The sequence below is a fragment of the Crocodylus siamensis genome, chromosome 15 (genome assembly GCF_052110815.1).
Source record: "Crocodylus siamensis isolate JL-2025a chromosome 15, ASM5211081v1, whole genome shotgun sequence".
Lineage (NCBI taxonomy): Eukaryota > Metazoa > Chordata > Crocodylia > Crocodylidae > Crocodylus > Crocodylus siamensis.
The window spans coordinates 31,373,728-31,401,442 of record NC_143409.1 but is presented as its reverse complement, the minus strand read 5'-3'; the positions used below and the strand labels follow the sequence as shown (position 1 = coordinate 31,401,442).

The following is a 27,715-nucleotide window of genomic DNA, read 5'->3' as shown; positions in this document are numbered from 1 at the left end:
GAAAAATATAGCTGTACCTCTTTTACTGCAGTCTCCAATGCACTTCTGCTTCAGCATGCATCTTCCAGTGCCTGAGGTCCCCACACTTGCCCCTGGCAGCTTCTTGACTGGCTTACCACCAAACTCCAGTTCTCAGATGCAACATTTATAGGTAAGTAGCACATGTGGAAATAAAGTGAAATGTGTTCCAGCCAAGCAAACGCTGAATGAACTCTTGTAGGCAGTGGCTCACATGGGTTGTGACAGCTGCATTCTGAAGGCTTCTGCCTGCTGCAGCAATTCTGTCTATTATAGTCCAGCCTGAATGGCACCCTGGATCAGCCCACTCCTTCAAGCCTGCCGACAGCCTAATCTCTCTTGCTTTTCATACCATGTCTCAGGTCTGGCAGGCTAATGTTTCATCCTCTTTCTGCATTGATGCTGCTTGTCACTGGTTCCCTAACTGATAGACACCATAGTTCTCCAAGTAACGGCTGCTTCTCCAGCCCTTAGGGCTAGCTCCATTTCTTTGCTGAATAAAAAAAACTGCTCCAGGCTTACAAAAAGTACCATAACTCCAGCAGCATTTCCCCAGCCCCATCCAGCATAAACCAGTCTTACATACGCATCTGACCTACTGAAAAATAAGAGCATTTGATCACATTTCCAGCAATCTTGCATAACGCTTCTTAAATTCTACCTTTCTTCAGTACTTCTATGGCCCTCACTACTGTGCTGGATTTATCCTGTCCTGAGAGGTGTGGAAATGCTGTTAACTCCATTTACACTTGAGACTGGGGCTGTGAGACTTGCCCAGGGTCACAGAGGATGTCTATGGTAGAGCAGGAAATCAAAGCTAGGTTTCCAGAGTCACAAAGGCAGCCACCCTGCTCACTACGCTGTCCTTTCTTTGCTTGTACATATTCATATGGGAAACAACAACCCAAAGAAATTATGTACATTAAAACTTTGCAAAATTTTATTAGCAAATAAAGATGAGAAATGTATTTCTTGGTTTCTGATAGAGTTTATGCTGCTTCCAGGCACTCAATAAAAACCTGAGTATTTCTCTTAAAAGAGGTACAGAGGTTAAAAATACAAATTAAAACAGTACTGGTGTGCCTACAATACAATATCCATCCTCTCTCAACTTCTTTATAATACAAATATTTATTTAGGCTTTATACAGATTATTGGCTCCTATCTGCCAGACCCTATGCATCAGGCATATGGAAAAATATAAGTCTTCTCCCCCAAAGAGCAAGTTCTATAATAGGCAACTCTTACACTGAGTTACATTAGGACTTGTTTTCAGTCTGAAGATGGCCCTCAAAACTGTTGTACATGACAAGCGTCTTTAAGATTCTGAAATCACTGACAGTGAAATTCATTCCATGTACAAACTCAAGGACATTGCAACACAAGTCATCTGGATAGGACTTAATTCAGTTCAGCCTATGCCTTGTAATGGCCTTTTTGCAGTGGTGAATCTCACCCTAATGACATAAATTGGTGTAGACTGAAAAATTTCTACACATACAGGTAGAAATAAAACCCACTAACGAATTGCTGATTAAAGTCTGCATTAAAACCAAGGTAATATACAAGGGCATTATTTGGAAAAGTTCAGGCAACAGTTTTGTTTGACGTGATTGTTGCCTGCAATATTCATGGTTCCTTGGCACTTACTGCCATACATGATATCAGCTACATTTGCAGAGAAAGCAACAAGAAAAGGAGAGTAGAGGCATTTTATTCCTGAGTAAGCCTCTAGCTATACATATGAGCAAGTGCTCAAGTCCTTAACTGACTGGTTGGTTACAGTCAAATCCTGCAAAAGTCACACTGACTGCAATTGAAATTAAGGGCATTCAGCTCCGCATAGGTGCGTATGAATGTTTGATACTACAGTACAGAATATTACATAATTTTCAGGAGATTTCTGCACCTGCAGTTTCCAGACTTTAAACTGAAGCAGAAACTCCTGTATTGTCTAAAAAAATTCAAGACCCAGACACAGCTCAATTTCTCATGACACAGCTGATGTATTCAGGCAAATACAAGTGCCAGTGCATGGGAAAAGGAAAATAGAAATCTGAGTCAGAACTTGGCAGACAAATTGAGGAGCCAGAGATTTCTCAAATATACATATTTATCTTGTTTTCTTTCTGAACATATCTTATAAGAAAAGGAAAATAGTTTTATGTTGACTTTTCTTCCTTACTTGTTTACTTACTTACTTACTTCCTAACTCACTTGTTTATTCCAATTTTAAGTATACACAATTAATACAATTAAAAATACATAAAAACAGGTAGGTAAAAATTGTTCTCTCCTAGCTTATGAAATATATGGACACTGGATAAGCAAATGGAAAATTTATAATTTAAGATATGAAGAAAGAAGATCACAATAATATTAACACAATTATACATTGCAATATCAATATAAACAATTGATAAAATGAATTGAATGGAGTCCATTACAAAAAACACACTAAACATCTTGGGGACAGTGTCAGAAATCCTCAATCGAATTCTTCAAAATCAAGTCAATATTTAAATTGTACCATTTGTTTTGAAGTGAAATTATAGCCCCCTTGTTACACCCCAGGGAATTATGCAATGATGTGCCTGTGTAATTTTGAGCGTAAAACATATGACCGTGCATAATTGCATAATTTAACAAGGGCAGGCTCTGTGCCTCCACCTCCACAGGGCTCCCAGCACTTCAGCTGGGAGTCCCATGAGGAGGCACCGAGCATGGTGATGGGTGACTGGACAGCTGGCGAATAGGGAGGGGAGCTCCTGCCTGCAGGAGCTGGGGTGGGTATGGAGCTTGTGGGTGGACATGGGTGTGTGTGTGGGTAGGTGTAAGCCTCCCTATCACATGTTCTCACCCCACCATGGTGCATAGTGGCAGCAGCAACAGCAGGCCATGGGGGCACTCATGGCTGTGGCAGGTAGAGCCCCCCGGTGGCACAGTTCTAGCCAAGTTCTGGAGGCTGCACGTGGCAGCATGGAGCTGGCTCAGCTGGCCCACTGGCACATACCTTCAACCCAGACCAGGCTGGCTCCATGCCAGCACATGGAGCTTGCAGCACTGCAGGCAGGAGACACACGCCACCGAGGTTGGCTCTGGGCCTCTACACGGGGCTTCCAGCACTTCCTGCCCAGCTCAATGGCTTGTGATTCTATGCCTCCATATGCAGTTTCCCGCTGGAAGCCCCATGTTGAGTCATGGAGCCTGCCTGGCCTGACTGCACACAGTTCCCACCTGCAGTACTGTGAACCCCACACTGGCATGGAGCCAGCCCAGTCTGGTCTGAAGGCGCACACCAGTATGCCAAGCGAGGCCAGGGCTCCACGCTGCCATGTGCAACCCCTGGGACTCAGTGGATAATTTTGAATTTTTCTACACATAATTCCCTGGGGTGTTCCTTGTGTCCTGAATAGTCAGTTGACTTACATAAAATACAATTGACAATATCCATGTGACACGAGCACATTGAAGAAAGGGACAGTGTTTAGCAGTCACTCTGGATATCTTGATAGAAAAATGGTATAACTGAGGATTTTATAATATGGGAACAATTAAATATAATGCATATCCACTGTACAAACAGGAAAGGATCATTTTAAATACATATGGTTGAGTGGCTCATGTCCAGGAAATGCCCCTTTTCAAAAAGTAAACACAAAACACCAGAGCGCCCCAAGGGATGACGAGGTCGAACGGTCACAAACTCCTGCAAGACTGTTTCAGGCTGGACATAAGGAAGAATTTCTTTACTGTCCGAGCCCCCAAGGTCTGGAACAGTCTGCCAGCGGAGGTGGTTCAAGCACCTACATTGAACACCTTCAAGAGGAAATTGGATGCTTATCTTGCTGGGATCCTATGACCCCAGCTGACTTCCTGCCCTTTGGGCAGGGGGCTGGACTCGATGATCTCCCGAGGTCCCTTCCAGCCCTAATGTCTATGAAATCTATGAAAAATAAAAGATTTCCTACCCACTGAAGCAAATACAAATTCATAGAGGCAAGAATTTCTGTGGGTGATATCTTTTATTGGATCTAATATCTAGTTGAGAGGTAGACAAGGTGCTTTGGGTAAATCTGATATCTTTTATTAGACCAGCTCAAACAGTTAGAAAAATTCTTCTTAGCAAGATTTTGGGTATAAATACTCTTTGTCAGGCTGAGAAAGCATCTGCAGGATGTACAGTTGGTTCAATATAAGATATCATCCACAAAAATCCTTGCCTCACATTTTTCCTGGACCATCACAACTAAATTCATAGCAATTGAAATAAACTAATCATTTTCTAATTTACATTCATTTGGACGATATAGATTGGCAAAAACTGTAAAAAGGAAAAAAAGTATAAAACAGGTAACAACTTTGCTTTGCTGGGTACTTGGGTGACTCATCAATCCCTGATAAAATGTGTATACAGAAGTGTTCTCTCCACAAAATAAACCTGATGAGTAAGCCAAACCCAATTCTCAGTGAAAGGCCAGACTTGTGTTCAGACAATGCTGCAGCACTTTTTCTAGCTATGAAAGGGAGCTGATCTCATTTTTCAGTAAGATTATGCACTAATTTGTTTGGGTTACGTATGTATGTATATATTTATTTAATTTATATTCTGCTCTCCCAACAAAGGCTTATAGCCTTAAAACAAGGCAGAATGAAGATAATTTTGAAAACAATCAAGGTCGTCAACCTTGCATTTTACACTAAATATTCTAAACAAGAGTTGTGCCCACATTTCCAGCTCCTGCCTCAGGTTTTTCCAGTGTTCTATCAGCAGAACATGAGAGCAGATCCCGCTACCCAAGTGCTGGTTTAGCTTTATCATGTATAATAGCCTCCAAGCAATAACATTTACTTCATTATTATTCTACCATCACCTTTGGGAGGCAAGCACTTCAACTGCTAAAAATTAGTTTTTGGATAAGATGTCAAAGACAACTAAAGATATAACACTGTGAGAGGGGAAAGAAGAAAAGGAACTATGAAGATATTACCAAGTCTAAGAATGGAGGGAAAACCACAGTATATTATCAAGAAGAATTTCAGGCCATTAGCCTGAGAGGCCTTCCTAGGGATTGGCATATACCTGTGTAGCTTAGTAAAGACAAAGCCTTACAGGCTTTACCATAGTTCACAGCAGCACTGACATGGGAAAGTGCCTCGCTTAAAGGAGCAGCTTTAGAATGCAGCCTTACATTTGAGGAAAATAGCTCTTCTCTTTGTATCCTTTTTCTCCACAATCAGCAGGCCTCTGTATTCCTGTCTCTTCTCCAGTCTTTTCCTACCTCCCCAGTTCATCTGTTTATGCTTCCTTCCTGTTACTTTTAGCCATTGCTCTTCATTGATTACTTTGTTTCCTTGCTTTTGTCTCGCTTCCCACATACCCTCTTCTCCATTTCCTTACCATTTGTGAGCTAACTCCTCTACCTTTGATATAAGGTACCTCCTCCTGCTGAATGTGCTGTGCATGTTTTTATCTCCATGTTGGAGAGGATACAAAACTATAAATAACTGGGGGCGTTTTTTCCTTCCAAGATGTTCGTGATGAAATCTGAAGCCAGACAAAATTTACCTGCCGCTGTGTTTCAGTACAAATTCACAATGCTTGGAAAAATACCAGCCTCAGAATTACTGATACAAAGCTGTACATAAGAGGCAAAATCCAGCATCTCCTTGTAAAGTCTACTGTTGCTTCTGAGTCTGATTTACAATTTTAAGCTACCATCAACCCCAACACAAAGGGCTGGATTATACCCATTTTTTTGCAGTAATTCAACTGTGTTGTCTTCAAAACTGTCCTACTTAAATTAATGCAGCTGGCCAATTTGGATGAAGATGGATCAGTATAAAAGTACTAATTTCTAAAAAATTGCAGATGATCCCTAAAGTTTACAACAGTTTAACCTGGGAGCTGACCAACTAAGCCAAGGATAACTGGCAGAGCAGGACCATTGACAAGTTGAACATAAAAACAAAGGGCTCCTTTCTGCCTTTTCCATACCATCAAGGCAAGCACATTTGGTAACAAAATTAAAAAAAAGATTTTCCCCTCACATGAGAATGGTGTTGGAGGTATAACCGTATACAGCTACCAATGCCCGTTAGAAATTTGCCACCAAATATGTCATTCACAAATACAAGCTTATTTTTTAAAGTTGGCTTGAGATTCAAAACAGTTTCACTGCCAGAAAGGTGGATTTTTTTGCTGTAATGAACACATTCTTATCCCTGATTCAGAATGTGACTCAAGCTGCACATAAAGGAGTGTTAGTAAAAATACAGTGTCCTCAGTACAGATGATATCACAGTTCACAAGCAAATTCTAATCAGAAACATTTTATAAATAATAGTATCCAATATTGCTTCTTTTCTGCAATTCTCCAGGACTCTGGAATCCCCAGTGGTGTAAAGTCTCAGTGGACACTTAATAGTATCCAGATGCTCATGCAGTTTGAAAAGTGAGCAACTCAACATCCACGAATGAGATCATGAGGCAGGTTCTGTCATGTTGGAGTACATTTTTAAGCCAAAGTGATTTTCCCCCAGTGTCTCTCTATTGTGAAATTCTAGATCCACTAAGAGATGCTGCTTCTCCTCAGATGAGTGCCTCTTCTTTGTGAAAGATCCTCCTCATGGTCACTTTCACAATTTCTCTGAAGTAAAGAGGCCATAGTGTTTCAGATCACTGAATAAGACACAGAGCTCCAATATATGATCATAAATACCCATTCTTTTAAAATGTATCATCTGTGGGAAAAATAATCAGAAGAACTACGAGAACCATTACTAAGCTTCTTTACACATCAGGTACATTTTGCTATCTTCTATCCTTCAGATACTAGAGACCTAGAAAAGCTGTTGAACACAAGGAGTTTTCTACTTTAGGTAAGAACCTTTTAAGTTTACAATGGCTTCATATTCCATACACATAAGAACTGATTTAGCTTCCCATGAAATAATACTTTTTATGTTGAAGTAAAATTTTAGTCTCCTTTTGCCCTTGCTACTCAACTGATTTTAATAAAATAACAAACAAAAATGGAAATGATTTTCTACTTGGTGCATGTGATATTATTCCCTCTTTTACCTGCCTGCACATGGTCTCCAAAATATTTGTTCTTTCATTATGGGAGATTAATACTCAGTGAATAGTATGCCCATCACTATGGTAACCATCACCTACTGCAACTTCTGTACAGCAGCCCCATATAAAAATTCTGGCCAGTGGATTTGGAGTTTGTAGAACCACTGGCAACCCCTTGCACCACAGTTCTGTTCCACATAGCACCATTGAAGCAGTGGCTCTGGTACATAAGGAGAGGATAATTTAATGGCCTGACTTCCACTCAGAGCCATAGCAATTTGGGTGCTCATTGGACCTTATGTTTTCCTTTCCTCGTCCCTTTGACTCCTTTTCTTTTAATGTACTTACCAGACTTTCTTCCTGTAATAGCTGGACCCTTCTTGTCAGGGAGCGAGATAAATGGTTGCACAGTGACACAATACTGTAAGAAAGCTATGGAGGGGGACAAAAAGATTTAAGTGACATTTGCAATACAGAAATATGAATATATTGAATATAGTTTTTCAAGCACCCTGCCCCAAAATCCCTTAGGTGAGCAAGCATTGCACCATCAGTATTAAAGTTCTATGGCTGTACCTTCCATCGCCTTCTGGCATATTGTCTCTTGAAGTTCTCTAAGTTAACAACAGACTCGCGCCGCACCATGGCCTGACACTTGTCCACAGGCTGGAAGACAAAAGATAGCATATTTATTGTGAAGCTTACCCACCAGATATACGTATGCCTGCCTTTGTTTTTGTCACTTATACACTGAGTTAAGTTAAAGCTGAGGATGGGAATACTGACCATGCAAGTAGGAGCAAAGAAGTTAGACAACTATCACTAACTCAAAGCTTCATATCAGGGCCAGATATAGTCCATTAAAAATACTATGCTTGATTCTACCTAAAATGCCAAAAACATGGAGAGTTGAACAGAATGAGGAAAAACCAGAGTGAGACTGGCAGAACTGTTTCAATAAAAGGTACAGGCTCAAGGGGTGACCTGGTGGCAGCCTATAAGTACATAAGGAGTGTGCATCAGGATCTGGGGGAAGGCCTGTTCACCAGAGCACCCCAGGGGATGACAAGGTCCAAAGGTCACAAACTCCTGTAAGACCGTTTTAGGCTAGACATAAGGAAAAACTTCTTTACTGTCTGAGCCCTCAAGGCCTGGAACAGTTGCCTCCCAGAGGTGGTGCAAGCACCTACTCTGGACAATTTTAAGAAACATTTGGATGCTTATCTTGCTGGGATCCTTTGACCCTAGCTGACTTCCTGCCCCTTGGGCAGGGGGATGGACCCAATGATCTTACGAGGTCCCTTCCAGCCCTAATGTCTATGAAACAGCTTGTGACTTTGCCAGGTCTTCAGAGTATTTCCATCAGCTGACCTATATAACCTTATTCTTATTAGGTCTGAGTATTAGCCGGGTGGCTTTCATCCTTTCCCTTTCCCTGAGACCCATTGGGACCTGCTGAAAAGGAGACTGAGGGCTGTTGACAGCACATTGATGACATTGTAGCCCATAATTCCCTAGTCTGACTCAGATATTTTGTAAGCATAGCCTAGGTATGGTGACAAAATTTATCCGAGGCCTATACTTATCCCTGCTCCCTTGGAAAAAAATGTGCAGTTGTTTTAAAGTCATTCATCCTAACCTTACAGCAAATGCCATAAACTGAGTTCATAAGGCACACTACACAATCTACAGTGAATTAACTTGTTGCGGGGAACTAGGAATTGTTCTCCCAGATCAAACCAATGGACCAATGGACCATCTAGTCCAGTGAATGGTCTCTGGGTTGTAGTTTGTATCTACTTAGGATTTTTAAAGCAAGCTGCTGTTTCAGCCCCCAAGAGGTCCCATCAGGCCTCAACTATAGCACTATTATATCCCAAATAAAGGAGAAACAGGCAAGTCTACTTTCATTATGTATGCAGTGTGTTCAGAGTAAATTGCACAGTAGGTGAAAAGTAAGTGGAAACTGGAACTTCTGGTTAAGAAACAACACTACTATGGAAAAATGGTTTCTTTTTACAAGAATGATATTAATTTAAATAGATAATATTCCCTTTAAAAGCAACACAACTTAAAAAGTTTTCATCAAGCTTCATAAGTAACTTAGCTGCCAGTCAGCCATATTAGATCCCACTCTACTCAGTATCCAGAGGGTGGGAAATGCTACTACAGGTATCATTACTAGTACATTAGAAAGCAGTGAACTATAGCAGTTAGAGCTTGTTGGTGAAATACAGGTGACATAGAAAAATGGGCCCTTGGAAAGTTTATATACTTATTTTTAAACCACATAGAAACTTTTGCATTAACATAGTTCAGAGGCTCTTAACCCACAGGGGTTCAACCAGTGGTCTTCGGAATAGAGTGAGTCAGTAAAGTACTGACTACCTACAGAAATAATGGGAAGGATCTGAGTAAGCTACAACCTTAAAATAGGCCTATGATCAAAGTCATATGACAGAAACATCTCTGAATGGAAATTAACTGACAAGATGTGAATATTTATACAGTATGGACTATATAGAGGGCTATTCCTGTAAGTTGCCAAACCACCATTTAGAATAGTGGCACAAGACATGTAACCAAAAGTTTTTATTTGCATTGTGCCTGTGATGCCATCCACCTTTTTCAGTATATCTGTGCCTTGAAAAAGCCTCAAACTATAAATAGGAGTGCTTCCTGAGCTCTTTAAATGAGAGAGAATGAAGTGACATTGTGTTTCAGTTACAAATATGCATACTACATCCTAAGTGAATCAGAGATGCAAAGTTTCACGAGCAAAAACTCGCTTCAGATGCTAAGATGTAACAAAGGATCCATGCAGGCTTTATCCTTTAGCTGTTGACATAACACAAAGTGCAAGAGCATAGGAATTTATAGTTTCATAGTTTCTAGGGTTGGAAGGGACCTGAGCAGATCACCTAGTCCGACCCCCTGCCATGGCAGGAAAGAGTACTGGGGTCAAATGACCCCAGCAAGATGTTCATCTAACCTCCTCTTAAACACCCCCAGGGTAGGGGCCAGCACCACTTCTCTTGGAAGCTGGTTCCAGATCCTAGCCACCCTGACTGTGAAGTAGCGCCTCCTGATATCTAACCTAAACCTACCCTCTGCCAGCTTGTGACCGTTATTCCTGGTCACTCCTGGCGGTGCTCGGGGAAACAGTGACTTCCCCAATGCCTGCTGATCCCCCCTGACTAGTTTATAACAGGCCACAAGATCCCCCCTCAGCCTTCTCTTTTGGAGGCTGAACAGGTTCAGGTCCTGCAGCCTGTCCTCATAGGGCCTGCCCTGCTGTCCCCTAATCATGCGAGTGGCCCTCCTCTGGACCCTCTCCATGCTGTCCACATCCCTCTTGAAGTGTGGCGCCCAGAACTGGACGCAGTACTCCAGTTGCGGCCTGACCAGTGCTGCATAGAGGGGGAGGATCACCTCCTTGGACCTGCTCGAGATGCATCTGTGGATGCATGCCAAGGTGTGGTTGGCTTTCCTTACTGCCTCTCCACACTCCCGGTCCATGTTCATCTTGGAGTCAATGATGACCCCCTGATCCCTTTCCGCCTCCGTGCTGACAAGAGGGGAGTTCCCTAACCTGTAGGTATAGTGCCAGTTGTTCCTCCCGAGGTGCATCACCTTGCACTTGTCTGTGTTGAAACCCATCCTATTCTCGTCCGCCCACCCTTGTAACCTGTCTAGGTCTGCTTGTAGCCTGTTGCATCCTTCCAATGTGCCCACGTCTCCACACATCTTAGTGTCATCAGCAAATTTGAACAGGGTGCCTTTTACCCCCTTGTCCAAATCACTGACGAAGATGTTGAACAGTGCGGGCCTGAGGACCGAGCCCTGGGGGACCCCGCTGCCCACGTCCTTCCAGGTTGAGAAGGACCCATCCACTACCACCCTCTGGGTGCGGCCCTCCAGCCAGCTGGTGACCCATTTGACTGTGTGGGTGTCTACACCACAGCCCCCCAGTTTCTTAATGAGAACAGGGTGAGAGACAGTGTCGAAAGCCTTCCGGAAGTCCAGGAAGATTATATCCACTGCTACCCCTGCGTCTAACGATCTGGTGATCTGATCGTAAAAGGCCACCAGGTTGGTCTGACAGGACCTGCCACTGATGAACCCATGTTGGTTGCCCCTAAGCATGCAGTCTCCTGCTGGCCCCTCCTGGATGTGTGCCAGCATAATTTTGCTCAGTGCAGGTGCATAATACATGCCATGGAAACCAGAACACAATCAGCACCGAAAAACGTTAAAGTAAGTATGTAAAGGCAAACAAAATTAAGACAATGCTAAAGGTTCCTGCTAATTTTGGATACCCACACTAAAGAAGGCAGATATTCAGGAAATGCTAACGACTCACACTCAAAAATCCAGCAGAATCTGCCCCTAAAAATAAGGTAACCCAAATCACACAGCACATTCAAAGTCAAACAGAGAGTGAGGAGTGAGGAAGAAAAAGAAACCCTGAACAAACAAACAAATCAACCAGAAGGCTGAAATGAGACCTGATGACACATCTGCTAATTTTCGAAGTATCATGTCAAAATGGGCCAAGTTGCACCCATTCTATCAGGTTGGATTTGGCCCAGGGAACCTATATAGCTGCCAGCTGATACAGTGGTGTATGGCCTAGAAACACTTACATTTAATTGGGCCAGAATTAAAGAGCAAACAAATGAGGGTTACAGAACAGCATGGAAATTGCACTGGTAAAGTATAGTAGTGGTTTTGCTGAAAAATAATATATTTGAGTGAACAAATTTAGATTTTACACAAAATTCTATACTGAGAGGCAACCAATACTCTTCTAAATAATATACCTAATCACAGGGTACAAAATTACTTTTTAGTAGTTCTACAATTTCACCACAGCATAATTGTTGATTTATTTTACAATCTCTTTTTAAGAAAGAGACGGGGAGCATAGGAAGGCACCAGAGTCAATGAGGGCCCTTACAAGCTGTACATCATCAGATATAGTTTGAAGTGGTTTTATATCCAGGGACAGCCCCAGAACCAGAAACACCTGAATGTAACCTAAGGATTTATCAGATGTTTCCTGTGCAATAGCCAAAGAAAAGCTTTGCCCTGAATATATGAGCTTAGCTAGTCATGGTCTGAATAGTAGAAGGGGGCAAGTTCCACATCTCTCCTTTAAATGGAGGTTCTTGATGCTCAGAACATCTGAATAATAGTCATCAGTGAAAAACCCTGGAAAATTTGCTGTACTTTATTAGACTGTTCTCTCCTGAGCAGATGATTCAATCTCTCCTGAGCAGATGATTCAATCCCATCCAGAGCACCTAACCACTGGAAGACAGTTTAAACAGGTTGGCAGGGTAGAGAAGTCTAATATATACCACTTCTCTGTGGAAGAGTGGAATGACAAAGCAGTGACCTTGTGATCTGCTGCTTGACATTAATTATCAAAGGCATCATGCTTTCTCAGAGACAGTACATCAGTGACCTCCTTCAGCTCAGGGAAGGCACTGGCCTCAAGGAGCAGGTCACAGATACATTAGCTTCACTCACATATACTAAGGAATGGAGTGGCTTGATTCAACTTCCCATCTGCTCTATTCTGGTACAACTGTATGTAGAGATAATCCAAATGGACAGTGATGAGGAGACAGTTTCTCTTCACTCAGCATCTTTTCTTCAGATTTAGAATCTTACTAGATTTTAAAGTTACTTTTTCAGTATCTGAGGTCTCTCCATCTTTTTGTAAAAAACAAGTTACAGTTCCTCCATAGCATGCAAGACCGATTCTCAGATGGGAGTAGAGCACCAGTTACCACAAAATCATAGGTGAAATATTTTTAGAAAATTACATTTTTAGTAAGTCATAAGCAAAATTTCCTAAGAGACTGTAAACCAATGAGGCCACATATGGATGATAAACATGCCATACTGCTGAGGAGGACTCAAGGATTGCCTTGCTCCAGGCAGAATGCTTCCTAAACTGGAAGCAGTGTAATCACATTTTGCAGCACGGTGGGTGGACTAATTAGAGGTAGCACTGTCGCTCAGCACAGTCAGTAGCCCACCTAATGCACCACTATGCTACTTCCAGATCACCCAGGGCAGGGCAGCATGCTTGGGGATACCACTCCAGAGCATGTAACTACCATGCAGACATAACCTAGGCCTCATTAAAAGCAACATCTCTTAACATCACTAGGTCACTTAAAAGCTTTTAAAAGTGTTACCTCCTGTGTAATATAGAATGTAAACCTCTTGGAGGCAAGCATGCCTCCTGTCAGATCCCACACACCATGATGGTATTATAGATAGTTACTGCATTATTTTTTATAGTTGAATTTTTACCACTTTCCTGAAGTCATTCTGAAAACACGGTGCTTTTTAAATTATTGTTACCCACAAATGAAGCGCCAGTATATTATCTTTACAAGGTTGAAAACAGGGCTGTCATTATAATATTATGAACTATCATCACTGAATCTATTCGATAATTAGTGTCCCCAGAACAGAAGAGTGGGTATTTTCTTGAGAAGAGCAGAGAAAGCTCTACTATGTCTCAAGGATCACATCTCTTTTGACCTTCACTTTGTGTACAGCTTTCTTTAGAGTACTAAATGGTTATGGAAATAAAAGGGATGTGGACTTTTGCCCTGTAAGTGAAAGCAATGGCTGCCATTTCCAAACTGGCTACTTAAAAGCAGCAGCACTGGTGTGTCATCAACATTTAATTCTTTTTTCAGAACCTGGCTGCCCATGAAAGGGGATGTTTTTGCTTGATTATGTTGTTGCTGTTGGTACCGGTGCAGTGCTCAAAGGCCTAACTAGTATCAAACTGCCTGTAATAGGCAATGTAAACATTTATGGTCCTGGCCCCAAGAGACTTCTACCAGGTACATCACAGACCTAGCCATCCAGAAGGTGTTCTCAGATGCTTTGCAGTTCTTATCAGTTCATGAAACTCCAGAGATCGATTTCTGCACTAAAACAGTGTTTCAGGGGTGTCAGGTTAACACTCAGATTCTTTGGGCCACCCAAGCTTCCAATCAACTCAAACTTGCACCACTTATAAAAAGATCCTATGCTAGTAGAGGATGCCAGGGTAAAAGAAAGTCCATTATGCTTCCTCTCTCCTCTATCAGAAGTGGAGGAAGAAGAGACATGCACAGAGAGCAGCTGCAGCAAAGATGCCCCTGCAGAAGTTCTTCACTGAACTTTTGCAGCTAAAGTACAGACCCTTTGCTGCATACCACAATGGAACAAAGGGGCCATAAACCAACTAGAGAACTGGGCCCTGTAGAGTTGCTTTACCTGGATGCAAGCTGCATTTCCACAGTGCTGAAAGATGTTAGGCTCCCAGACATTTCCCTTCATGCATTTGATTAAAAGTGATAAAATTTCACCGTCACAGAAGATAGCACCCTGAATAAAGGACAATTTATTGTGTCCAAAATGTGATTACATTTTACACATAAATACAGGCTATGCAATTCGCTTCTCCTTTGAACCACAGGAATACAGTCCAGGATTCCATTTCAGACTGCCTTTTTTCCTTTATTTTGTAATACATTTCAAAAACAACCCTTCCAACACCACCAGCAGTATCAAGTCCCACAAGGGAGCCAATGATTTGCCTACTTGCTGGATCTTCCTTTTTGTGGAATGAAAGAGGGTCTCTATAGACACTGCCTAATCACCTTCATTAGACTCTAATATTTGCATGACATAATACACACACACACACACACACACACACACACACACACACACAGTTACCCAATCATTTTATTACAAAGTCTCAATTCTCTCTTTTGAAAATAATTACTCTGGTACATGACACTTGGCACACCTGATTTTATGAAGAGAACTAGATCTTTAAAGAAGTAAAAAATAAGTATCTTAGGATGATAAAGGACTGGCTCTACCCTGAATAACTGGCCTCAAAATAATAACTTGTACCTTTCCTTCAGCAGCAGTGATTTTCATGGAGATTTTCACAGTACAAACTGATAAATCACTGCATCACTTGCTCCAGTTTATATGGCTGAATTAACTTTCATAAGTATTCTCAATTATCTGATCTGCATGACTATTTCCTTTATCCAAACAAGGATGTTACCATGATTTTTTTGTTAGGCTTTAAGACATGTGGTAACTGTAAATAAACATTTCATGTAAATTACCCATTAATCTTCAGGACTGGTATATTTAACATTTCATGGTAATGTTAAAACAAAAAAGCTTCAGGGGCAAATGAGCCTTGTAATAATGTGATATCAACTCCTCTAAGAGTTCAGAAACTAAACTTGTCACAAGAATGTCATCACTAAAAACACTGAAGAAGTTTGTGCAACACAACAATATTTTGTTTTGATGCCTACATAATGTTTTTCTGCTGAGGTAACAGATATTTTTACTGCTGTATAACAAGACAGACAGGAAAACAGAGACCTTCCTGCATTAGAAACCCAAGTCACCATTATTGACTTGAGTCTGAAACATCAAGATTCAATCCTGCAAGGAATTCTTCACAGCAGGATCTGTTTAACAGCTCCATTAGTGATTCATTAATATCTTTGTTAAAAACAGAGCCAAAGTTTCCATTCATAGATGCTTCATTTCCATTCTCCTGCTGAAAATTACTCATTAAATCCTGGATCCAACTGAGTTCTTCAGAAAGTTCCCGACTCAGAGACTCATATTGAGATCGTAGGTCAATGTATTTCCCAGTGACACTTGCAAGACTGGCACCTATAGTCTGGATATCATCCTGCAGATGTCTCTTCAGAGATTCGATTTTACGGTATTCATACTTAAGCTGAGAAAGCTTGTGCCTCACATTTTCATTTTCTTCTTTGTACCAAGCTTCTTTTTCATTATAAATGGAAACCAATGCATCTATGTCCTCCTGCAAAGAATCGTGAGACACAGCTAGAGTACTAAAACCACGTTCCATCAGAGAAATGTCTTCTACCACGTGGGCAAAGCGCTCAAAATTGATGTAGGTGTTGTTTGGTGGCATACTTGAATGGCACTTTATGGTGTATTCTTTCAAACGTTTTGTTTTTAGCTGTGTATTCTCAGCCTTCTTGTTTTCTTGGACTTTTGTCTCTCCCTTCAGCTGATGAGTCTTCAGACAGAAGAATCAGTATTACGATTTTTTTTAACAAGAATTTCAACTACTTGAAATTCTACACAGCAAAGGATGCAAGCTGCATTTCCACAGTGCTGAAAGATGTTAGGCTCCCAGACATTCCCTTTCATGCATTTGATTAAAAGTGAAAAAGGGGGTGTGACATTCATTCACACATGGTAAGGATAAATATATAAGAGGACTGTGGGCTACTTTATTGCTAATTTTGTGCAATTAAAACCATTAATATTTGTGACAAAATAAATAATCCTGAAAAACACACCATTCCATGTTTTGTACACCACAATAAAAATGGAAGTTTAAACACCATCATTTGTCATGCCAAGATTAGCCAAATTTACTTTCAATCAGAGAAATGCAAGCTGTGCTTAGGACAAAACACACACACAACCCAAGTAACATGCAAATCAAGGTAAGTATTAGCTTACTACAGCAGTGGTATTTTTTCACACTGATTTTGGTACATTCTCAACTGTAGAAAACACTACACAAAATGTATGTTGTGTGCTCATGCAAATAGCATATTGGAAAATAATAATAAGTTTGTTCTAATACAGAATGCTGTATGCTTATCAATTTGTATTTCAACAATTAATAACAAAACTTTAGCCTCCTTCAACATTTATGGTAATAAAAGATGTTGAAATTAAGGCTTGCAGAAATCCAAGTTTTGCAAAGGACCAAATAGATTTTTACTGTATGCCTTCCAGCCAAGGATCTTGAAACATTTGACACCTGGTTCTTCTGCATAACATGCCATGTAGACTCAAGGCATTATTATTCCTTTTATTGGTGCATGAAATTGAGACATGGAAAGGCTAAAAGATCACTGTGAGGTTCAAACTGATTTTTGAAAGCCCACACCCATGGCAATTTTTTTTTGCTATTTAGGCAATGGCCTTCAGTGTGGAAATATGAAATCCCATACAAATTCTATACTAGCTTATCCTGAATTATTGTACATCAATTATAAAAAGAAGACATAGGCACTTTCTGTATTTGATCTTACCGTTATCCAAGGATGGGAGAGTGCTTCCTGAATTGTGAGTCGCTTCCTACAACCAAACAAACTTAAATGAGAAAAACCTTAAATGTTAGCCCTTCTTAATACTGTTCCTCAGATCTATAAAGTGGTCATCAAGCAGTGCCAAGACTCACTCTCAACTGTCATGGCTACATTTTCCCTCAGGGCAGGTGGTTTGTATACGTCTTAGCATCTATTTTACCAAGCTTTCCAGTCAAAATTGCCAGCACTACTCACTTTCCCTTTATTAAATTAAAGTTTTCACCTCTCTTACCCTTCTGGAAGAAGAGGTAAAACGTTGCTTTCTTAATATTTAACATACCTTAAAAAAGTGGATTCTTCCTATACAAGCTCAGTCTGACTTTTTATGAATCAGTTTATATCATATTAATTGCATCTAAAAGTCTTTAGAGCTCTTGCTATCAAATCTCCCCTGGAGCTGGTGCTTCCTGAAGGCAGCAATATTAGGAAGGATACTTCAGTTCTAATCAAGAAATCTAACTGCCTTCTGTCCCATGGCAGCTCTGCTGACAGTACACTATCCATCTCCCCCAGGAATAACAGGCAAAAATGTGGCATTACCCTTGCAGTTGGCAATGGGACAAATATCAACAGGGTGGTCTGTCTTTCTTAGAAGATACTGGTCAGAACTATGCAAAACATTCCTATCAAACTTCTACCTGCTGCAGCATTTGATGAGGTATGATGTACAGAGATGTTGGCAGAGGTATCTGACCCATTCCCTCAGCTGGCCTCCTTGCTCTTCTCCCTATAAGCCACAATGGCTGCCTTCTCATTACTGGATTTTTAGGGGCCCCAGGACACAATGATTGCCTGCCATCCCACACCATTCTGCAGAAGAATGGTCCCTAGGCTATTTTTCACGAAAAATCAGATGACCCCCTTCCACTCCTACAAGGTGATTATTTAAAGGACTCGGCACAAGACATTTTCCTATAGTCATAAGCAGAGCACCTTCCCCCTACTACAGGGGTGGAACTATAGGAATAGAGCCCAGGGATATTCAGATTGCCAACACTGGAAGCTCAACTAGGGTTGAAAAGTCAGGGTGCTCAGCTGACACATTATCTATCACAAGTATTGAAAACTCTGGATGCTTCATTCTATCCTCTGTTTGGTCCATTTTTATACTGGTTTGACTGAGGAAGAATTAAGATTTGCATAATCCTGTTGATGACATAAGAGGCAGAATAGAATATAGCTTCTCATATAGTGTCTTTGCAGCTGCAGAAGGAAATGGAAAAATTCCTCTGCAGTTATGCTTTGAGGACTATTTTGCTTCCGGTTTCACCCTGCAGAGTTCAGCAGGGACTGTGGTGCATGAGATAGCAGCAGTTTAGTTGCAAGACTGATTAGGAGGTCAAAACATGCTTTTAGCTTTAAACTCTTGGTCTGTGCATATATTAGCCAGATACTCATGTTGCTGTTACTATGGGAACATCAGGGAAAAAGAAAGAAGAGCATCTCAGGCCACATAGACATCACTCTGAGATGGTGACATACTTTGGAGAGAAAGCTCTGTAAACAGCCTGGCATGCTCAGTTTTGCCTGCATACAAGGCAAACACTGTTTAGTACCTTCTCTTACCGTGTATCTTTCACCAGGAGTTTCTGGATAAAGTCTTTTGCCAGATCACTGGTGTGACTGAAAAATTCCTCGTCAAATTCATAATTCACAGCTGTGATGTTGGCAAGAGTTTCCTGCTTATTTTCTCCAAGGAAAGGTGATGCACCACTCAGCCTAAGTAGATGGCAGAGAAGAACCATGTTTTCAGTGGAAAAATAAACATCAGCAGTAATGTGACTAGAGACTGTGAAATCACACTACCAAGATGTATGAATGGGTCTCTGAGAAGACAAAACATTTGGGAAATAATGGGCCCCATTTTGGCTAACTGCATACCTAGCTACATAAACCCCAAGGTAGCACTTACATATGCCCATAGACATCAACAACCCAAATGGACAGACTTTCCCAACACTTCATTCCCATTCAGGTGGCTGCTGCCCAGCATTGACATGGTCAATGCAGATGCAGAGTATGTGCACGTGCACATCCACAAGAACACACACACGCACATGCACATGCACACGCACACGAGCATGCACCACCAGGGAAATAAGACCCTAGTGGACCTCAGCAAGAAGTCTGTGCAATGGTCTTTTTGGGGTGGAAAAACTCCTGACCTCTGCTGGTTTTTGGCTGCAGGTTCACTAAAAATTACCTATGCACACTGAGCATCCACAGCATGATTCAAGAGGACTATTTCAGTACAGTATATACCCTACTTGCAGAATATTCTACAGAAAGCTCAGCTGCTCAGATATTGTGGCTTTGCCAAGTTTCTGTAGGATGGGAAGGGGCCATGACATTTCCTAAATTCATTCCCAAATCACAATACAGTAAAATTCAATAGGTTTTCAATTCAGTTGGCACTCTGCTCCATGCCTAAAACTTCAACAATACAATGCAGACATCATCAGAATAAAACGGCATTCAGCAGTCTTTATTTAGATGGAAAGAGCTTTGAGTCTGCTTGGCATCTCTCTCAAATGCAACTGATACCCTTCACCATTAACCTCTGCCTCACAAAAAGCTCATATTACAGTGCTGTGTCCAGTCCCTCCCCATACCCACCACCAAAAAAAATGCTGAGTTGTGGAAGTCAGGAAGTATTTACAGGAAATGTTTATAACATGGAAATAGATCTCATCCCATTTTAAAACCTCCTGGAATATTATTATTCTTGCCTACCATGTTTGGACTTTGTTACTGAAGACTCAGGATGCGGCATGCTCAAAACAGAGATGCAACAAACCTTTGAGTCTGATGAGTGCCCTTACATTGCTTCTCTAGCAATTTTGCTCCCAGTGAAGCTATTCTATATTGTCATTTTCATTGGGGAGCTTCTGGAGGAACACAAGACTGAAATGGATCTCCTGGGTCAGTGTGTGCAGTCCCCTGATATCTCAATGAGACCTCAATAACAGCAAATCTATCTGCTTAGCAAGGGCTTGCTGAGACAGATGATACAGGTGTATGGGGTTCTCAAGCACTCTCGGAGTATGGAACACCTCTGTATTGATAAATTGTTTCATCAGTGATCACGTAAAAACCCAGAACTGTGACGATTACTGACATGGTTCAGTAATATTAGGTAAGCCTTTTTAGCCGTGCTTGGTGCAGTATTGTTTGTTTGCTCTATTCGACTACAGTACAGTTTATCTCACTGCCTCCTCCTGCTTCTCATTTTATTTTCTTTGCTTCTTTGGAACAAGAAGAGAAGCAATCATGTGAAAAGCCAGTACTCTGTGAGCCACCAGAGATTCACAAAACGTAACTGGAGAATTTCTCCCCCAGAGTCTTTGGCCATATTTTTTTTCTTTTCCTTGCCTCATATTGTGATACAGCTGGATCTGTATCTTCCCACAGATTTTTCCCCAAGTGTGCACTTGTGTTACATAGATGTTTTACATCCTTGAGGAAATTACTTCACCTTAGTTTCTACATCTGTAGATTGGGAATGATTCTCAAACTTCAAATTACTAGGTATATAAATGCAATCTTGTTACCCTGACTCAGTGTATGTAATCACATTGCCATCTAGTGGCTAGCTCCCATGATGGCAACTGCCAACTAAATAAACAACTGCTTTGGCTCCTGCGGAAGTTGCTCATATTCCTAGTGCCAGAAGTCTTCATCTTGATCCCTGCAGACAGGTTTGGGGTTAATAGGTGGCGTTCTTATGCAAACATATATGCTATCTGATCAGCATTTTGGCATTCCTCAGAATGAAATATACTGTGCAATAACAAAGGTATGTTTGTGTCAATACAATTATAGAACTGCATTAGATGTATAAATAAAAAAGTATATTATATGCAGTGTCATACCTGGAAACCTTCCACACTAAGGATCATGTCATAACTTCTATTTCTTTTTAGAAAGGTGTTCCATTTCTGAGCTTGCAAATTGTGCTCGCATTGCATGTATACTAACCATCTGGGTCAAAAACATTTAACAGAAACTGCCATATTGGCAGGAGTACAGGTTCACCCACTTTATTATCTTTCTTCCACCAATGCCCTGCATATGATGTTGTTGAACAAGGGGAAAATCTGTTATAAAGCACCTGGTTATTTGGCCATTACTGTAACTGTAAGACACATATTCTGGGCTGTTTCTCTTTAGCTTCCTGTTTCCCTTTCTATTCATTTGCAAACAGATGTAAATAGTAATTTATGAAGACTTTGATGTCCTATCAGGTTCAGATGTGTAACTTGATGACATAAAATGCATAAATATAGATCTGGATAGTTAGGAGCTGCTCCTTTGCTGACGTGATATAACCCTGAGTGTGCCTCTATCTGAAGCATAGGGGACAAGGGACCTTGTAGCATTCAGGTTACTTTCTCAGCATAGAGCTGAGCTGGGAACAACATGAAAGCTTGAGAGGAACTTTAATTCTGATCTGTTTTTTTGCTTACTAGAAAGGGATTCCTCTTTCAAACCTCTATATCTGCGTTGGTTCCAATGCTGCAAAACTTGATAGTGCAAAATTTCCAAGAAAGCCAATTACAGCTCCATGTACAGCTACATAATCTTGCCCACTGAGTTCTGTGTACAGGAGAACACCCAGACTGCAAAATCCAAGACACAGGATGGGATTTTCAGCCTAGAATGCTCTTATTGAAGTAAATCAGTGATTTCAATGGAAGTAGAATTAGACCAATGTCTACAGAGCACTGTTGAAATTCTTGCCATCAAGACACAGAACACGGGGCGGTTGACACCTCCCATGTCCTGAAGTCCAGCCCTTGCTTTTTAATCCCTTTCACAAAATCACCAAATTCCATTTTAAAATTAAGATAGGCTGTGTGCTCCCCACTGTTGTTACTGGCAGGTTGTTCAGAACCTTCCTCTTCTAGTGGTTAGGAACCACTGTCTCATTTTCAGACTAAATTTATTCATGAACAATTTATAGTAATTTGCTCTTGTGCCTACTTAGTCTGTTAGTTTAAATACCTCATCTTCCACCATGGCTTTTATCCTCCTGATGTATTTACAGACAGTGACCAGAACCCCTTTTAGCCTCTGTTTTGCTAAGTTAAAGAAGCTCTGCCCTCTCATATGACAGGCTCTTTATGCCCCCAGTCATCCTAATAGTGTGTCTCTGCACCTTTGCCAGTTTCAACTCATCTTTCATTATCATGGGTGACTGTTATTGTACATTATATTCCAGTTAAGGCCTCAGCAGTGTATTGCCAAACAATATTAATGCTTCCTTAACACCACCAAAAAAATTGCCTAATGCATCCTGGGATTGTATTTACCTTTTCCATGGCTTCATCATGTTGTTGGCTCATTATCATCCTATAATTAATTTAATATACCCTGTTTTTCCTCCTTTCGATCATTCCCAACTGATGAGGTATCTTAAAAAAATAAATGCTTTCTGGTGCTCCTTGGAGGCTTTTACCGTTAATTCAACCCATATTTATCATGTCTTAGTTTCATTTGCAACCTGTCTCTTTTTCAAAGATCAAAAGGCCACAAGATATTATTTGTTCATCAGTCCATTTTCCCGTTCCTGCTGTGCAGCAATTTTCCTACGTGACTGATGAGAAGAACTGCTTTTCACTAGCTTACAACTTTTTAGACCTATTTCCACACGGTGGGTGTAATGCTGTACTTACAGTATGTAAGTGATGACTCCTATGCTCCTAGGAAAAAAAGAGAGAGACTTGAATGTAGGTTTTATAAACGTGAATTCTAGAATACGTATAGCAGTCAGGTGTAGCTGTTAGACTGGCAGGTAATCATGATATTAATGGTAATTCAGAATCTTACAATAAAATATTACTTCTTCATAAAAAAGGGAAGGTTGTTCTGGATACAGTATAACTTGGATACTTATATACATGTTTATGTATATAAGGTCATGTTGGCTTTATGGTAGTAAAAGTAAAAAGAAATGTCATTAAGGCAGACTGGATTAGTACCCCAAGCCCGCGCTTTTTACAGATTTTATAAATAAAGCTGACACAAGGCACTGCAGGGGCATGTCTTTCAACAGGTTCTCCAAAAGTAGCTAATCTGGGAATGATTTGTAATATAAATTAAATTAAAACTCATAATAGTTACTAACAGGACTTTAAATATTTTATTCAAATATAGCGTATAAAAAAAGAACAATAGACAGTTGTTTTCTTGGAGGGTAGGGGCTGTTTGATATATAAAGAACAGGGCAAATCTGAAGAAACCAACAGGACAGCAAATGAGGGAAAACTTTAATTCAGAACTTACCACATATCTGCAGCTAGCCCAAGTGGTTCATAATTTACTATTTCCGGAGCTATAAGGAACATTTAATCAAACATCAGCAACTGATTGAGAAATTATTTTTAGCAACACAAATCGTATGTCTGGGCAAAGAATTACCTCAGTTGAGAAAGAGACCGCTAGTTATATGAGGCACTTTGTGCTTATACTTGTAAAGCTATGCACATCACGGTAGGAATTTAAGCTCTTGAGCACAGCAGAACTAATTCAGTCACTGGGAACAAACAATGATCAAAGAAGGTAGGTCAAGGTCAAGTGCTTTCAATGGCACATGAACATCATTCTTTCACCAACACAGTATTTCTCAAAACAGGGATCCCAGTATCCCTTTGTTCAAGGGTCTGAGTTGTTCTTCCCATTCTTTTTCAGAATGCCAGTTCACTAATGTCATTACTACCTGGCCTTTACTTAATAAATGTGATCAGTTACTAAGCAACTGTATGACAGGGGATCAAGATTTTGTTCCAGACTGTTCACAATTCATTATTACTCATGGCAAATATTATTTTAGCATGTGCAGAAAAAAGGTCTTCTAACTGAAAAACATTCATATATAGGACTGGAATCAGGCAGACTGAAAAATAGTAAGTTATTGAGGTGTGAAGAGGTGTCTATTAATCCTGCAGGCATCAATGTTTATTTAACAGCCTCATTTATTATCAGGGAGAGAAAGTAAATTAAACTGTGGAGACTTCTGATTGGAAGGTGTGGAAAGGGACGTGGACCAGGATCAAATATGATCAAGTAGCAACATGAGAATTAGCGTGGAAAAATGGCAAGGAGATATTCAGGGAGAGGAAGTGTTACCTAGAGAGCAGTGATTCCAATGCAGGTATATTATTACAAAGGATCCTGGTTTTCTCTGTTTAAAAATAGCAAATTTAACACCCTCCCCCCAAACCTGTGTTTTTCCAGAATTAAAATGAAATGCCAACTCATATATATCTATCTAGATGGATAGATAGAGATCAATATATCAATTGAACACAATGTTTTATTGATATATTTACAATGTTAAAGCAATTTGGAAGCCTAACATTGCCTCAATCATTATAATAAAATAAATTCTAAATGCCTATATATTTTAGTGTTTGATTTTTCCCATACCAGCTTTGCTCACTGGGATGCAGATCCAGCTGCAGTGGAGCACTTTGTAGTGCTAAGCAGGCCTGATATGTGGATGGCCTGCCCCGCCACTGTCCATGCTTTTGCCCCTCACTCCCAACCCACAGTCCTCTGGCCCTGCTGGTGCCCCCCACTCCCAGCCCACAGCCCCCTGGCCCTGCTGGTGCCCCTTACTCCCAACCTGCAGCCCCCAGCCCTGTAAAATATGAGGAAGAGGGGGTGGGGAGGTACAGGTAACAGGATAAGGGGGCACAGGCCATGCATTGGGAGAGCAGGGTGAGCACGATGATGGGCCGGGGAGGAGCATGTGCCTCCCTAGATTTCTGCTGCCACAGCAGGGTGTGGGGCTGCAGCCAGGCTGAACTAGCTCTGGGCAGGAGCCACCTCTGCAGACCAGTGGGAGGGATCTAGCGCAGGAGGGACTGCTGCACTGCCTTGCCACCCAGTTGAGGCACAGCAACAGCATGGAGTTGTGCATCCTGATACTGCCGCTTGGCAAGGGGTGCCTCACCTGGGCGGCCATGACAAAACAGCACTCCCTCCTGTGCCAGGTCCTACCCTCTAGGCTGCAGAGGTGGCTCCTGCCTTGAGTTGGTACAGCCCAGTTGCAGCCCTATGCCCTGATATGGGTGCAAAAATATGTGGGGGCACATGCCCCGTCCCGCCCCGCATTGCTTCTGCCCTCCCCAGACCCAGAACACATGGCCTGTGCCTTCTCCCCATTCTCCTCCCATATACTTACCTGAAGGGAGCTGCAGGAGCTGCTCTCCACTGCTGCCTGGCATGCGCATATGCACATGCCCATGCCCCCCCACTTCCCCTGCAGCCCCAAGTACCTCCTTTCAGGCTGAAACTCTGTCAGCCTGCAAGAGGAAACCCATGGTTTCCTGGGCTTTTCTTCTTTAAAGGAAAAAAATCTACATTTTTCTCTTTTAAAGGATAAAATCCGTATTTTTCTGTGGCACACAGAAAGCCCGGATCCCTGCTTATCACATGTGTTTTACAAGTAAGTGAAGAAAGCCTTATAGATGCAGGACATCTCACATGTAATAGTATGCAGAGATCATAGGTTTAGGAGGGTATTGGTGCTGCTGGCTTCTGTCTAACTTCAGGAAGGGCTTTCTCACACTTTCCAATTGAACATACAACAAAGAAACCACCTGAACACTCACCTACAAACTCCGGTGTCCCAAAAATATTTTTAAATTCTACGCCATCTTCTATTTTGTGGGCCAGGCCAAAGTCAATGAGCTTTATGTGTGGAATAGGGATATTCTGGTCTAGAAGCATAATATTTTCAGGCTAGAAGTAATTAAACATAAAATTTTAGTTAGATTATTAGTTAGTAATTTTAGAGATTGAGATCCCAAGTAGAGTCCCTTAAATCATCTTTACATGCTTGGAACATATGCAAAATTGTAGGACAAGTTAGAGTGTGCATGTGCAAACACATGCACACACATACACTCTCTCTCTCTCTTTCCCCTACTCCAGTAATGTAGAGTTCATTGTTTTGCTAAACATATTTATGGAATTTGACATTCAGCATCAAACAAAACTTGAAAACAGCTATGTTAACATGTTCCAATGTCTGAAGTGTTCAGCACTTCCCCTGGGGCTCTGGGGACACACACAGTGCCTGCTCCAGCTGTTCTGGAACCAGTGCTGTTCATGGTTCCAGAACAGAGGCCAGGCATGCCTCATGAAGTACGTTACATGTAGTGCAATGTCTGCTTCAGGGTCCTAATCATATGGGGCACCTATCCCAGCCACTCTAGGACGCACACTGCATGCATCATTAATCTTGGAGTGGACATTGCTAGTACTGGATTTCACATGGAGGGTATGGGTGAGGGTCCAGGGTCCATGGGCATTTTGGCATGATACAATGCTAGGTCACTTCTATAGCCCATGAGGCCAGATGAGTTTGATACCTCTGGTTTATAGTAATTGTATCCGTCTCCACCAGTGGTTTAACACTGAACAGATACCTTAAAAGGCTGGTCTCAAATGGCCAGATACCATGTGAGAACGTTCTGGAGGGATTTGGGGCTCCATCTGAAACTAACCCAGAAGAGAACAAAATGAAAATAGTAACAACAAAGAAAGTTCAGATTTGGAATTAATATCTGAAGACCCCAAAATGGAAGGGGATAAGATTGGAGGTTCTAGCTCATGTCCAATAACTAGCTATTATAAAAATACCGGCAATATTTTGCACTGTAACGTGGCCAAAAGCACAGAGTTGAAGTTGGCAAAGCTGGGAAATAAAAGGCACAGTCATTTATTTCCTCAAGAGGAGGTTTTGACTCTATGCGCTCTACTGTACTTACCTGATATTTCAAAGTATTAATTTTCTACTAGCTTTCTTAGATTCAATCATTTCCCAGCCCTCCTCCAATTTACAGGTATTACAACAACCTGCCTGGCACAATTTGGCTCTGATGAAGAGCTCCAAAGCATTAATTTTTCATATTTTACTCATAGCCTGGGAGCAACAGTCAGAGAGTATGATTCCCTGCTGGCAGCTACCTGTTGGTTTCAGAGTAGTCTACTGTATGAGGAGCAACTACTAATAAACATTCTCATTCCACATTGAGGGAAAGAGGGTGTATGAATAATTTATTTTCACAGTTACTGAACCAATATGATTTTAGCTCCAGGCAAACCATGCTGGGTTTTTTTTCTAGAGATTCAGTGCAGTAGGGCTGACAGGACGGTATGTTGCAGATATGTCATGGAAGTGCATTTGGAACAGTATTAGAGTCAGCATAGTATATAGGACAGGAAGGTATTTGGCATGATCTCTGCATTTGGGGCTAAATCCTTAGCTAGTATACATCAGTACGGCTCCTTTGTAGTCAATACAGCTTTGCCAATCTATCCTGGGGAACTAGTCCTTAGTGTTAAACATAAGTATTAGTTATTAATTAAATAACTATCAAGTTAATAAGCAGGCCTCTGGATT

At 41.2% G+C, this 27,715-nt stretch overlaps 1 protein-coding gene across 4 annotated transcripts in view; it reads right to left on the bottom strand.

The window, feature by feature from the left end:
* Positions 1-942: 942 nt before the first annotated feature.
* The window catches only part of DAPK2 (death associated protein kinase 2), a 94,364-nt gene continuing 67,591 nt past the window's right edge, over positions 943-27,715 (bottom strand). For 3 of the 4 annotated variants that reach the window (XM_090029265.1, XM_090029262.1, XM_090029264.1), the window contains exons 5-10: positions 25,920-26,049; positions 23,587-23,635; positions 22,977-23,003; positions 18,868-19,020; positions 17,245-17,290; positions 14,747-16,211 (exon numbers count right to left, since the gene is read on the bottom strand). In XM_090029265.1, the coding sequence (XP_089885391.1) occupies positions 15,561-16,211; positions 17,245-17,290; positions 18,868-19,020; positions 22,977-23,003; positions 23,587-23,635; positions 25,920-26,049 (1,056 nt within the window). In that variant the 3' untranslated portion in view covers positions 14,747-15,560. Of the gene's footprint in view, positions 6,669-7,447; positions 7,532-7,675; positions 7,766-14,746; positions 16,212-17,244; positions 17,291-18,867; positions 19,021-22,976; positions 23,004-23,586; positions 23,636-25,919; positions 26,050-27,715 lie in introns of those variants that run through there. The other variant, XM_090029266.1, reaches the window with a different exon arrangement.